Source organism: Acartia tonsa, chromosome 8, assembly GCF_053477335.1.
Source record: "Acartia tonsa isolate MP-2025a chromosome 8, ASM5347733v1, whole genome shotgun sequence".
In the NCBI taxonomy this organism is placed as follows: domain Eukaryota; kingdom Metazoa; phylum Arthropoda; class Copepoda; order Calanoida; family Acartiidae; genus Acartia; species Acartia tonsa.
The window spans coordinates 9,789,541-9,804,605 of record NC_137267.1 but is presented as its reverse complement, the minus strand read 5'-3'; the positions used below and the strand labels follow the sequence as shown (position 1 = coordinate 9,804,605).

At 33.8% G+C, this 15,065-nt stretch overlaps 3 protein-coding genes across 3 annotated transcripts in view; all 3 read left to right on the top strand.

Moving 5' to 3' along the window:
- Positions 1-983: 983 nt before the first annotated feature.
- Positions 984-3,868, top strand: RpLP0 (ribosomal protein LP0). The gene is made up of 4 exons (XM_080168989.1): positions 984-1,817; positions 2,190-2,296; positions 2,626-2,863; positions 3,267-3,868. The coding sequence occupies exons 1-4, from the start codon at positions 1,686-1,688 to the stop codon at positions 3,738-3,740; spliced, it is 951 nt and encodes a 316-aa protein (XP_080025115.1). The 5' UTR covers positions 984-1,685; the 3' UTR covers positions 3,741-3,868.
- LOC145325965 (uncharacterized) lies at positions 3,861-11,288 on the top strand. Its single transcript, XM_080168990.1, has 3 exons — positions 3,861-3,993; positions 7,309-7,427; positions 10,931-11,288. The coding sequence occupies exons 1-3, from the start codon at positions 3,914-3,916 to the stop codon at positions 11,065-11,067; spliced, it is 336 nt and encodes a 111-aa protein (XP_080025116.1). The 5' UTR covers positions 3,861-3,913; the 3' UTR covers positions 11,068-11,288.
- The window catches only part of LOC145325689 (protein RRP5 homolog), a 48,130-nt gene continuing 44,324 nt past the window's right edge, over positions 11,260-15,065 (top strand). The window contains exon 1 of the mRNA XM_080168644.1: positions 11,260-11,389. Within this exon, the coding sequence (XP_080024770.1) occupies positions 11,306-11,389 (84 nt within the window). The 5' untranslated portion in view covers positions 11,260-11,305. The remainder of the gene's footprint in view (positions 11,390-15,065) is intronic.

Genomic DNA, 15,065 nt, shown 5'->3' with positions numbered 1-15,065 from the left:
AAATTTAGCATGCATTATACCTGACCTTTCTGGCACAAATCCTACTTTAATATGAAATTATAATATCGCAATTACTTTTTTATATTGGTCTGAATCTTAAATGGATAGTTGCAGAAAGGAAAAGTGCAGTTAACGAACATGGGATACTTTAACATGTTAAAAATTATTTAATAAGTACATCTAGAGAGGTAATGAATTTATGCATATTGTATAACATATGAAGTTCACTATTAAATTACGTACAAGCTTCAAAAGCATTTTTTATACATCCCTATACCGGTTCAGGCCAATTTCCAAGAATTACCGCCAAATCACCACATATTCCGCCGGTATTTCTCGCCTTGAGGTAGAAAACAACTATTATTACAAAACTTTTAACAACAATACCTAATTTACTAAATTAAAATTTTTAAAAAAAACATTAAACTTGCCAAAGTTATTAAAAGATAAGTATTCACAAAAAAATTTATGACAATTCACTTTCGTTGGATTGTAAGTTGTTTCGAGTTTAATGTACAGCTGGCTACAGGAAGCTCTTGCTTCAAGGCCCCTGTTGTCTTTCCCGTATTTTTTATTAATTAATTCAAACAAAAATCTTTGAAAACAATTTGGTGGAAAATCTACGAAATTAATTAAAAATTAAAGTTGTTGTTATATTTATCCCTGTGTATCAAGGATGTGACGTCGGCGAATCTGGAAAAATGCTCAGCAAGGCTTCTAGTAAACATAAGCCAATAAAATAAGAAAATAAATACATTTCAAATATTTTTTAAAGATATTTACAAAACATAAATTAAAATTGCATATTTTTGTATTTTAAGTGTTAATGTTTTAAAACTACGGGACAATTCTATCAATATTTTTTATAACATAATCAATAAATAAAAGCATTATTTACTTTAAGCCTAGAGCGTGAATACCGCTGATTATTATGAACTCACAACATGCGGTAAGGGAAACATGTCCAAGACGAAGTTATTTCAAATCATAACATGAGGCAATGCATAAGTTATATAGTTATTGGATTGTTAATGTAATTGTTATGTGTTATATATAGAAAATTAAGATAGTTCTATGTATTTTCTTTTTATCTAGGCATTTTACTTTCTAACCTATAATAGTTATTTTTCGCATCGAATTATAAACTGCTTTATGCGGATATAGAATGTACAATTTTATAGCCCCGAGGTGCCGAAGGCACTGGCTAAAAAAACTGTTTTTAATCTTATGATTGTACATTTTTATATTCTTAGAAAGCTGGACTTAATACGATGCTAGACATAGTTTTTTTTTGTATGGATGATAACCGTTTCCTATCCACCGGATTCGAATGAATACGAGAAAATATTTTTAAGAATTTCTTACTATTTGTATAGTCCAAAGTAAAATTTACAAATACTTTTTCTCGTAAATGAATTCTTGTTCTGTCCACAACTTCCCATCCTATCTAGAGTTAACCCTTTTAGGATTGTAGTAATTTTATGTAACTGCAGTATTTGTTTTTTACTCTGGGAGGCAATGATTTATTGGGTTTTCATGATCTTAATTGAAATTGATTGTTTTGATATTTTGTAGGAACCAGTAATTGTGGTACTAATTAATCTTTATTTTTATTTGTTTTCAGATTTCAATCTCTTATTGTCTTTGACATTTTAATCCCTTAAAACTAATCCTTACTATACAAGATGAGTAGTAGGGAGGGTGGAACTAAAGCCGTATGGAAGGGCAAATACTTCGAGAAGATGGCTGCCCTTATGGATGAGTATCCAAAGTGCTTCATCGTGGGCGCCGACAATGTCGGTTCCAAGCAGATGCAGGTATTTGTGTGTTTATTTAGTATATATTCTACATGGTCATTTATATGATTTAAACAAATATGTAACAGTTCCTGTGTTAAAAATTAATTGTTTAAGTTAAACTTAATTACTACTCTAGTGAAACTCTAAAATGGGATATGTTTTTTCATCCGATATTTAATATATTAAAATTATGATATCTTCTCAAAGGAAACCTGTATACACTCTTGTGGTATGCATGGTCGTCAAGTAGAAGTAGATAAACTTGCTTCTGGGTGTGATTAATTTATTTTTAATGGGATTAATCTCAATCAGATTCAATACACGAATTTCAAATTGCGTTTCATTATCTTTAATTTTAGTTCCTCTGTTTCTGATAATAGATTATTTTAGGAAATCCGTATTGCTCTGCGAGGAAAAGCTATCGTGTTGATGGGTAAGAACACCATGATGAGAAAGGCCATCAGAGCTCATATCGAGAAAAATCCTGATCTTGAAAAGTAAGTATACTTTATTAGAGTACGGGTTATTTCTTCTTAGGGGTGTTTATTTTGTATTGGCTACCCCGTTAAGGGGGGGGGGGGGTATGTCGGAGGGAGGAGATGAAAAGACTAGGAGAAAATACTTTAAACTTTTTTTCTATAACCTTCTGGAATTAACTGTTAAAGTGTGTCTGAGGGGTAAAAAAATATTATAATAACATTTTTTTTATTTGTTGGAAAACTAGGGGGGGGGGGGATATAAAAATATTTGGGATAAAGAAAATAGAGCCTGACGAAAAGTTTTTCATCTTTCATCCGTCCCTTGTCTTATGATTTTAAAATTTCAGGCTGCTCCCATGCATCAAGATGAACGTTGGTTTCGTTTTCACCAAGGAGGACTTGTGTGAGATCCGTGACCTGCTTCTGGCCAACAAGGTCAAGGCTCCCGCCAAGGCTGGTGCCATTGCCCCTCTGGATGTCACTGTCCCCGCCCAGAACACTGGTATGGGTCCCGAAAAGACCTCTTTCTTCCAGGCTCTGTCTATCCCAACCAAGATTACCAAGGGTACTATTGAAATTATTCAGGTAATTATAAATTGCAGTACAGGTACAACATTAATAACTAGGAGTTAGTATGTCTGTCATTTAGATACATTTATCTATGGTTAAGTTAACGAACGAAGTGGCAATTAAGTTAAACTCAATTCTTTGGCCATTAAAAAACCAAAAGAATGACTTCTTTATTTTAGAATTGTCCAATCGTCAATGACTGACTGACGTATAACTATATTAACGTCCGTCAAAGACAGTAATTTGGTTAGATTGTAAGGTTTCTGTATATTATTATAGTTCTTTTGCTTGTAATTTTCAGGAAATAATTTCTAGGTGTTTGTTTTATGTATCTAGGCGAAAGAACGACAGTCATTTTCTTAATTTAAAAAACGCCTGCTTTCATTTATTTTTCTATTACATGTTTTTTTGTTTCTAGGATGTTCACTTGATCAAGACTGGTGACAAGGTCGGTATGTCCGAGTCTACCCTCTTGAACATGTTGAAGATTTCTCCCTTCACCTATGGTCTTGTTATCCAGAAGGTCTATGATGCTGGATCCGTCTTCGACCCCGAGATCCTTGATATCACTGACGATGTTCTTAAGGCCACCTTCATGGCTGGTGTTGCCAACGTTGCTTCAGTTTCCCTGGCCATTGGCTACCCAACTGTTGCCTCTGTCGCCCACTCCGTCGTCAACGGCATGAAGAACTTGTTGGCCGTTGCCGCTGTGACTGACATCACCTTCAAGGAGGCTGAGATGGTCAAGGAATTCTTGGCTGACCCTAGCAAGTTTGCTGCTGCTGCCCCTGCAGCCGCCGCTCCTGCTGCTGCCGCCGATGCCCCAGCCGCCAAGGTTGAGGAAGAGGAAGAAGAGGAGGATGATGACATGGGCTTCGGTCTCTTTGATTAGTTTCTTGAAGAACTACAATATCCTCTTGTATATCAACTCATTGTTAATGAAGTGAAGTCATACTTTACCAACTTGTGTGATTCTAAATTCCATATGGCTTGTCATTAATTAACATCAACTATTTCAGATCCTTGTGCTTTGACCCGTTTCGTGTCTCCTGCCAAGACTTAAAAATGCGTTACGTGGCCGCTGCACTATTGACCGCCCTCGCTGGCCAAGAAATCAATGCCGCGAATATTGAGAAGATCCTGAGGTAATTTTTTCCTTGTAGTTAATCAAATCTGATTTAAGTTTTAAATTCTCTTTACCTCAAATCTTTGACAAAATCCTGAATTACACCTGTAATTATCTAAATTATGTGTATAGATACTTAAAAAGCTATTTCTGATAAGGGGGGGAGCACATCTGACACTTTTGCGTAAACAGGGATTATAGGCTTTGTCTTAGGAGCTATAGGATAGGTTATTTGGGGAAAAAGTTTAGTTTTTGGGTGTATTTTCCTTATATTTAAAAAAAAAATTTGATAGGTCTCCAGGTTCAGGTGCTGCAGGCTGGAAGGTCACTTCTGGACAGGTATAAATGAAAAAAAAAATTTGTTTGAAGAGTTAGAGATCAACTTATAAAACAAAATATGCATCTTTTGGGATGTTATGAGCATTTATGAAGAAAAAATAAAAATCAGCCTCCAGGTTCAGGTCCTGCAGGCCTCCAGGTGAATTCTGGACAGGTAAAAACTGAAAATTTTAAATTTTATAGTTAGAACAAAACTTATTTAACAAAAGTTGCTACTTTATGCATGGTATGAACTAATTTGAAGAAATATTTGAAATCGGGCTCCAAGTACAGGTACTGCAGGCCTTCAGGTAAATTCTGGACAGGAAAAACTAAAATTTTTTACTTTTGATGTTAGAACAAAACTTATTTAACAAAAGTTGCTACTTTATGGATGGTATTAACATATTTGAAGAAAAATTTGAAATCGGGCTCCAGGATCAGGTACTGCAGGCTTCTAGGTAAATTCTGGACAGGTAAAAATTGAAAAATTTTAATTTTATAGTTAGAACAAAACTTATTTTACAAAAGTTGCTACTTTATGTATGGTATGAACTAATTTGAAGAAAAATTTGAAATCGGGCTCCAGGTTCAGGTACTGCAGGCCTCCAGGTAAATTCTGGACAGGTAAAAACTAAAATTTTTTACTTCTGAAGTTAGAACAAAACTTATTTAACAAAAGTTGCTACTTTATGGATGGTATTAACATATTTGAAGAAAAATTTGAAATCGGGCTCCAGGATCAGGTACTGAAGGCCTCCAGGTGGATCATGGACAGGTAAAAACTAAAATTTTTACTTTTATAGTTGGAACAAAACTTATTTAGCAAAAGTTGCTACTTTATGGATAGTATTAACTCATTTGAAGATAAATTTGAAATCGGGCTCCAGGTTCAGGTACTGCAGGCCTCCAGGTGGATCCTGGACAGGTAAAAACTAAAAAAATTTACTTTTTAAGTTAGAGCATAACTTCTTTAGCAAAAGTTGCTACTTTATGGATAGTATTAACTCATTTAAAGAAAAATCTGAAATCGGGCTCCAGCTTCAGGTACTGCAGGCCTCCAGGTGGATCCCGGATAGGTAAAAACTAAAAATTTTCACTTTTATAGTTAGAGCATAACTTATTTAACAAAAGTTGCTACTTTTTGGATAGTATTGACCAATTTGAAGATAAATTTGAAATCGGGCTCCAGGATCAGGTACTGCAGGTCTCCAGGGGAATTCTGGAAATGTAAAAATTAAAATATTTAACTAAAGAGTTAGAACTATATCTATTTAACTAATACAAAGAAAAATTTGAAATCGGGCTCAAGGTTCAAGTTTAATCCAACCATTTTGTTACATTTTGAATTATATCTGCAAAAATTTCAGTTTTTACCTGTCCAGAATCAAACAGATGTCATATCCAGATCTGCCTACAGACATCTACAAACAGAGACTCAAGGCCACACAAGCTCTGTAAACAGTATTGCTAATCTCGAGCACAATAAGGTCCTAGGTGCTCACCCCCCAGCAATTAGTGATTCTGAGAAGGCCCTACCAAGAATCACCAGAACCACACTTTCCCAGCTAAGATCAGGTTATAGTACACACCTGAAAAGTTATATGTCCAGAATCGGCAAAGAAGTCCCCGTTCCAGACGTATGTCCCCTCTGCCAACAGCCAGGACATACTACTGTACACTTATTTAGCTGTCCAGCCAACCCTACCACCCTCACACCACGTGACCTGTGGATAAACCCTCTGGAATGTGCCAGGTTCCTGAACCTGCCAATAACTGATGATGATGCAGAATGAGGAGAGAGGGCCACAAGAAGAAGAACCTGGAGGCCTGCAGTACCTGTACCTGGAGCCCGATTTCAAATTTTTCTTCAAATTGGTTAATACAATCCAAAAAGTAGCAACTTTTGTTCAATAAGTTTTGTTCTAACTTCAATATTAAAAATTTCAGTTTTTACCTGTCCAGAATTTACCTGGAGGCCTGCAGTACCTGTACTTGGCGCCCGATTTCAAATTTTTCTTCAAATTGGTTAATACTAACCATAAAGTAGCAACTTTTGTTAAATAAGTTATGCTTTAACTTTAAAAGTGAAAATTTTTAGTTTTTACCTGTCCAGGATCCACCTGGAGGCCTGCAGTACCTGAACCTGGAGCCCGATTTCAATTTTTTCTTTAAATTAGTTCATACCATACATAAAGTAGCAACTTTTGTAAAATAAGTTTTGTTCTAACTATAAAATTAAAATTTTTTTATTTTTACCTGTCCAGAATTTACCTGGAAGCCTGCAGTACCTGAACCTGGAGCCTGATTTCAAATTTTTCTTCAAATTAGTTCATACCATCCATAAAGTAGCAACTTTTGTATAATAAGTTTTGTTCTAACTTCAAAAGTAAAAAATTTCAGTTTTTACCTGTCCAGAATTTACCTGGAGGCCTGCAGTACCTGTACCTGGAGCCCGATTTCAAATTTTTCTTCAAATTAGTTCATACCATCCATAAAGTAGCAACTTTTGTATAATAAGTTTTGTTCTAACTATAAAATTTAAAATTTTCAGTTTTTACCTGTCCAGAATTCATCTGGAGGCCTGCAGGACCTAAACCTGGAGGCTGATTTTTATTTTATCTTCATATATGCTCATAACATCCCAAAAGATGCATATTTGGTTTAATAAGTTGATCTCTAACTCTTCAAACAAAATTTTTTTTTCATTTATACCTGTCCAGAAGTGACCTTCCAGCCTGCAGCACCTGAACCTGGAGACCTATCAAAATTTTTTTTAAATATAAGGAAAATACACCCAAAAACTAAACTTTTTCCTCAAGTAACCTATCCTATAACTCCTAAGACAAAGCCTATAATCCCTGTTTACGCAAAAGTGTCAGATGTGCCCCCCCCCTTAATCTGAGTACTCTTAAAATGAATTAAAGTTTGGAAATCAAAAAATAGAAATATAAGAATATATATTTTATTTTTGTCATATGAAAATGTTTGTATCTTAAATCCTAATTGTTTCCAGTTCAGTTGGTGTGGAGGTTGACAAGGCCAACCTGGACATTGTTGTCAAGGAGATGGCTGGCAAGTCTGTTGAAGAACTGATCGCCGCTGGATCCACCAAGTTGGCCAGTATGCCATCAGGTAAACGTATATCCTTCTCATTTTTCTCTTCAACAGGTATAAAGACTAGTTGAACCAATCTTTCTTGTTAGTACATTTTATTATACTACGGCCAACATCATTCACAACTAATAATTTTACTTTTAATTTGTTAATAGGGGTGTATATTTTGCATGAGATCCCCTTATGGGGGGGGGGGTATAAATGAATAAGTTAATAGTACTAAAAAATATTTCCATTTTTTCCTCGTTGCTGAGATCCCTTCCTCAAAAAGTTAAAATCAAGGGGGGGGGGGTTAATACAACCATTTCGTAATCAATGATTAAATGGCACTTAGAATTCGAATTTCGATCTGAAATTTTGCATGAAAAATCCTTGTTAGGTCTATTTTCCCTAAATCGAACAAAAAGTTGCAAAAGTAACTGCTAACGGCTGGCAGCTCAGCCGTTTTGCCTTATGGGCCATCTTAAGAGCAAATTAGTCACAAAAACTATCTCCACATAATACTATTTGTCGCTCATAAACCTTATCAAATGGTTCTAGCCGGTAGCTGTTGGTACTAGAAATTTTAAAAATGGTTTTTGTTATCTTTTAACATGAATTAAACCAAAAATATGTTTTAAAAAGTTTATTCCTACGTAATTAATGATGAATTTGCCCTGAAAATAGACAAAAAAAACTGTTAAACGGCTGAGCCGCCAGCAGGGTTCCGGATCCGGATACTGATCCGCAAGGATCCTTGGACTCAAAAAAATGCGGAAAAAATGGAAAAATCTACCTAAATTTATATAAAATCTCAGACATTCTCTTGATGAGAGCCAATCTTTAAGGTTTAGGTTCAGACTTGAAAATTAAAAGTATTTTGACTTCGAATTAAAGAATAAAATTTTTTTGAAAAATTGGTTATTTTTATTGTCAAGGATCCGGATCCGCACTGACCAAATTTTGAGGATCCGGATCCGCATACATCAATGCGGATCCGAAACCCTGGCCGCCAGCCGTTACTTATCATACTTTTTGTTCGATTTAGGGAAAATAGACCCAAGGATTACTCATGAAAAAAGATCGAAATTCGAATTAAAGATCGAACCAAGGAGGGGAGAAAAATAGCAGGGTGTCGGAGCCGTATAATTTTGCGGCTCCGGCTCCTACCTTAAAATTAATATATCATTTTTTTTTCATTATTGAATTTGATATAATAAAATAAATAATAAAAAATATTTTGCTTTTATTTGATTAAAGCTATATAAAAGTAGAAGGATATGTGTATTTGTTAAGTAACAATAGTTTTTCAGTTTATTATATGGAAATAAACCGTTGCCAAATTATAATATTACTTTAAAAAATCATTTTTAGCTAATCTGGAGCCTGAGCCGTTTTTAACAAAAAAAATACGGCTCCGGCTCCACTAAAAATGTTGCTGCTCCCGGCTCCGGAACACTGAAAAATAGAAATGTTTTTATTTCTTTTAATTTTTTTTATTTTACCCCAAACAATCCCCCCCCCCCCATTTTTAAGAGCTAAAAATATTTTTCCATTTTTATCCTATCCTTGGATGAAAAATAAATCTGTGCGAGGGAAGATGATATGAATAAAATAGAGTTCTGATAATATTGTTTTTCCATTTTTTCCCCTTAATTGCTGGAGAAAAAATAACTGCAGCAGCGAGAAAAAAATAATCTTGTGCAGAATATACATACACTCCTGTCTGTTATTCTGGCCATATTCAGCCATTCATTGTTTTTTCAGCAGTAAAAAATCAATCAATAAAAATAGAAATAGAAGAATAAAAGCATATTCTGAACACTTTTTTCGTCAAATCTAAGAAGGAAAATTTCTAGCAGACAAAAGTATTGTTTACTTTCGACTCAAGCTGATGTGGATTCTTAAAATATAGACTCGCTACTCGATAGTGAGGCAAAATTATTTTTGTGAAAAATCATCCAAAAGCACATTAAAAATCTACAAAAATTAAACTAAATCATATGTTAATAACCCTTTTAAGATTTTATTTAATTTTTGTACATTTTTATTTGATTTTGGAGGATTTTTCACAAAAATATTTTTGCCTCACCAGCGAGTAGCCAGCCTAACTTTTTAAAAAAGAATCCAACTCGTTTCGAAGCTTTCAAATTTAAACGAAATTTTTGGGCAATTAACTCTGATTCCGCAAAGCTTTCTACTAAGAAAATATACTGTTTACAGCTGACTTTTATCTATGTATGAAATGATAAAAAACATGCATTCGTAACAAGATGTGTACAAAATTTCAACCAATGAAATTAAATGTTTGTACCGATGCGATTCTCCTATTGGCTCAATCAGACATTCCCCCTCTTTCTTAGTACCTTTATTTCAATAAAGTTATAATGCGGCGTTTCTGAGATTCGAACCCTTCCTTATAATTACTTTCATCTTCTCGAAGGAACCTGTATACACTTTTGTGGTATGCATGGTCATCAAGTAGAAGTAGATAAACTTGTTTCTGGGTGAGATTAATTTATCTTTAATGGGATTAGTCACAATCAGATTCAATACACTAATTTTAATTGCTTTTTTCAGCAGTAAAAAATCAAAAAAATAAGTTATAATGCGGCGTTTCTAAGATTCGAACCCTTCCTTAATATTACTTTCATCTTCTCGAAGGAACCTGTATACACTTTTGTGGTATGCATGGTCGTCAAGTAGAAGTAGATAAACTTGTTTCTGGGTGAGATTAATTTATCTTTAATGGGATTAGTCACAATCAGATTCAATACACTAATTTTAATTGCTTTTTTCAGCAGTAAAAAATCAAAAAAATAAGTTATAATGCGGCGTTTCTAAGATTCGAACCCTTCCTTAATATTACTTTCATCTTCTCGAAGGAACACTTTTGTGGTATGCATGGTCGTCAAGTAGAAGTAGATAAACTTGTTTCTGGGTGAGATTAATTTATCTTTAATGGGATTAGTCACAATCAGATTCAATACACGAATTTCAAGTGCTTTTTTCAGCAGTAAAACATCAAACAATAAAGCTATAATGCGGCGTTTATGAGATTCGAACCCTTCCTTAAAATTACTTTCATCTTCTCGAAGGAACCTGTATACACTTTTGTGGTATGCATGGTCGTCAAGTAGAAGTAGATTAACTTGTTTCTGGGTGAGATTAATTTATCTTTAATGGGAGTAGTCACAATCAGATTCAATACACTAATTTCAATTTGCGTTTTATTATCTTTAATTAGAAGTAGATAAACTTGTTTCTTTCTGGGTGAGATTAGTTCATTTTTAAAGGAATTCGTCTCAATCAGATTCATAAAAAAAATTGTAAATTTATTTGACGACCGGTCAAACATATTTCCAGAATTTTTTTAGTTTCGTTTAATTTTAAGGACAATACTTTAAAGACTATGGAACAAATCTCATAAAATTGGTATTTCTTGTTTTATTTAATATTTTTTTGGTTGAAGTATATCAAAATCGCTGAAATTTTCATGAACATGTTCTTCAATGGGATGCCAATAAAACAATATTTTCTAGGTGGTGGTGCTGCTGCCGCCTCCGCTGCCCCTGCTGCTGGTGGTGCTGCTCCCGCCGCTGAGGCCAAGAAGGAAGAAAAGAAGGTTGAGGAGGAGGAAGAAGAGGATGATGACATGGGATTCGGTCTCTTTGACTAGTTCCTCCATGCCTACCACATGGGATTCGGTCTCTTTGACAAGTTCCACCATTTTTCTATCACTGTATTACATCAATTTAACCTTTTTGGTACTTTAAAGGATTTTTCTTATATGTAACTTAATATCAGTATCATAATATTTAACATCATATCAATACATGTATTATCTTGAATAAATACTTGATGCTGAACTAAAATGTTTAATTTTTCTGTCGTTTCAGATTTATATATGAAATAGAATGGGCAAATCTAACTTTAGTAGGAGTGAAGCTCCGGTTCAACGTGCTTCTGAGCCGTACTTCCCTAGAGGGAAAGAAAAGAAGGCAGGAGTGGTGTCGTTATTTTTAATCCTAAACAAGGTGTTTTTGTCTGTAGTGAAGGATTTTGCAAACTACTGAAACGATATCTGGTTCTCCTTTAGTGATGCTTCTAACAGGTTCTGAGATATAAGACTGGATATGGTTTTAGGCTATTTTTCTGCCCTTTAATATCCATTCGAATAAAGAGCCTCTAAATGTTAGTGCGCAACCGGTAGTACTACAAAATTTAGTAGTTTTTTATATTAATATTTAGTCCTTTTTAACGTTTACTCATTTTGTCACGAAGTGTTTTTTTATAAGTTTGCTTTGAATGGTAGAAATTGGAATAAAGCTAGCTAGATTAGGAAATCTATTTGAAATTATTTCACTCAAAATAGATATTGTAAATCAATTTGGACATATTTAATTAGAGAGTAGTTAAAAATTGCAAATTTAAGAAGCTTTTATGATGTTTGACCAATCTTAATGCCACGTACTCTTAACTTTTGGATAGGTTATAGGAAAAAAGATGTAGTTCACACAATATCCGTATGTTTGAAAAAAAAATATGGAAATGTTATTTTCTTCTGTCACTAAGGGGGGGGGAAGTTTGTACAGTTATAGGAAATGAAATTCAGTACCAAATTTTGCCCTGGCCGTTTGGGCTTGTTTTTATAGTTATCAACCTAATTCTTTTTGTAAGCGCTCTTATATGATTGGATCTACCTGTAAAACTTTAAAAATTGAAATTTGGGACTTTCCCTTAAAGAGGCTAGTGGAGCAAAAGACCCCCAAACACTAAAATTTTAAGTTCTGAGTCTATTTTCTGAGATATTGAGACGATTTTTTTAATGAAAACACTTTTTAACAAAACCGAACTAAGTAGCCAATACAAATTTCATTTTGGGACTTTCCTTCTAGGGGCTAGTGGAGCAAAAGGCCCAACAACCACTAAAATTTTAAGTTCTGAGCCTATTTTCAGAGATATTGAGATGATTTTTTTTTATGAAAATTTTTTTTACAAAACCGAACTAAGTAGGCATTACAAATTTCATTTTGGGACTTTCCCTTAAAAGAGCTAGTGGAGCAAAAGACCCTCAAACACTAAAATTTTAAGTTCTGAGCCTATTTTCAGAGATATTGAGACGATTTTTTTAATGAAAGCACTTTTTAACAAAACCGAACTAAGTAGCTAATACAAATTTCATTTTGGGACTTTCCTTCTAGGGGCTAGTGGAGCAAAAGGCCCCCCAAACACTAAAATTTTAAGTTCTGAGCCTATTTTTAGAGATATTGAGATGATTTTTTAAAATAAAAATATTTTTAACAAAACCGAACTAAGTAATCATTACAAATTTCATTTTGGGACTTTCCCTTAAAGGGGCTAGTTGAGCAAAAGACCCCCAAACACTAAAATTTTAAATTCTGAGCCTATTTTCAGAGATATTGAGACGATTTTTTTAATGAAAACATTTTTAACAAAACCGAACTAAGTAGCCAATACAAATTTCATTTTGGGACTTTCCTTCTATGGGCTAGTGGAGCAAAAGGCCCCCCAAACACTAAAATTTTAAGTTCTGAGCCTATTTTTAGAGATATTGAGACGATTTTTGTAATAAAAAATTTTTTAAATAAAACCGAACTAAGTAGCCATTACAAATTTCATTTTGGGACTTTCCTTCTATGGGCTAGTTGAGCAAAAGACCCCCAAACACTAAAATTTTAAATTCTGAGCCTATTTTCAGAGATATTGAGACGATTTTTTTAATGAAAACATTTTTAACAAAACCGAACTAAGTAGCCAATACAAATTTCATTTTGGGACTTTCCTTCTATGGGCTAGTGGAGCAAAAGGCCCCCCAAACACTAAAATTTTAAGTTCTGAGCCTATTTTCAGAGATATTGAGATGATTTTTTTTATGAAAATTTTTTTTACAAAACCGAACTAAGTAGCCATTACAAATTTCATTTTAGGACTTTCCTTCTATGGGCTAGTGGAGCAAAAGGCCCCCCAAACACTAAAATTTTAAGTTCTGAGCCTATTTTCAGAGATATTGAGATGATTTTTTTAATGAAAGCATTTTTCACAAAAACGAACTAAGTAGCCAATAAAAATTTCATTTTGGGACTTTCCTTCTATGGGCTAGTGGAGCAAAAGGCCCCCCAAACACTAAAATTTTAAGTTCTGAGCCTATTTTTAGAGATATTGAGACGATTTTTGTAATAAAAAATTTTTTAAATAAAACCGAACTAAGTAGCCATTACAAATTTCATTTTGGGACTTTCCTTCTATGGGCTAGTTGAGCAAAAGACCCCCCAAACACTGAAATTTTAAGTTCTGAGCCTATTTTTAGAGATATTGAGACGATTTTTTTTAATAAAAGCATTTTTAACAAAACCGAACTAAGTAGCCATTACAAATTTCATTTTGGGACTTTCCTTCTAGGGAATAGTGGAGCAAAAGACCCCAAACACTAAAATTTTAAGTTCTGAGCCTACTTTCAGAGATATTGAGATGATTTTTTTCATGAAAACATTTTTAACAAAACCGAACTAAGTAGCCAATACATATTTCATTTTGGAACTTTCCTTCCAGGGGCTAGTGGAGCAAAAGACCCCCAAACACTAAAATTTTATCTTCTGATTATTTATTTCAGTTATTTGAAAAAAAAATTTCATTAAAAAAATCAGCCATAATATCTTTAAAAATAAGCTCAGAACTTAAAATTCTAGTGTTTGGGGGTCTTTTGCTCCACTAGTCCCTAGAAGGAAAGTCCCAAAATGAAATTTGCAATGGCTACTTAGTTTGGTTTTGTTAAAAATATTTTCATTTAAAAAAAACATCTCAATATCTCTAAAAATAGGCTCAGAACTTAAAATTTTATTGTTTGGGGGTCTTTTGCTCCACTAGCCCCTAGAAGGAAAGTCCCAAAATGAAATTTGTAATGGCTACTTAGTTCGGTTTTGTTAAAAATATTTTCATTTTAAAAAATCATCTCAATATCTCTAAAAATAGGCTCAGAACTTAAAATTTCAGGGTTTGGGGGGCCTTTTGCTCCACTAGCCCCTAGAAGGAAAGTCCCAAAATGAAATTTGTATTGGCTACTTAAGTCGGTTTTGTTAAAAAGTGTTTTCATTAAAAAAATCGTCTCAATATCTCTGAAAATAGGCTCAGAACTTAAAATTTTAGTGTTTGGGGGGCCTTTTGCTCCACTAGCCCATAGAAGGAAAGTCCCAAAATGAAATTTTTATTGGCTACATAGTTCGTTTTTGTGAAAAATGCTTTCATTAAAAAAATCATCTCAATATCTCTGAAAATAGGCTCAGAACTTAAAATTTTAGTGTTTGGGGGTCTTTTGCTCCACTAGACCCTTTAAGGGAAAGTCCCAAAATGAAATTTGTAATGGCTACTTAGTTCGGTTTTGTGAAAAAAGTTTTCATAAAAAAAATCATCTCAATATCTCTGAAAATAGGCTCAGAACTTAAAATTTTAGTGTTTGGGGGGCCTTTTGCTCCACTAGCCCCTAGAAGGGAAGTCCCAAAATGAAATTTGTATTGGCTACTTAGTTCGGTTTTGTTAAAAAGTGTTTTCATTAAAAAAATCGTCTCAATATCTCTGAAAATAGGCTAAGAACTTAAAATTTTAGTGTTTGGGGGTCTTTTGCTCCACTATCCCCTTTAAGGGAAAGTCACAAAATGA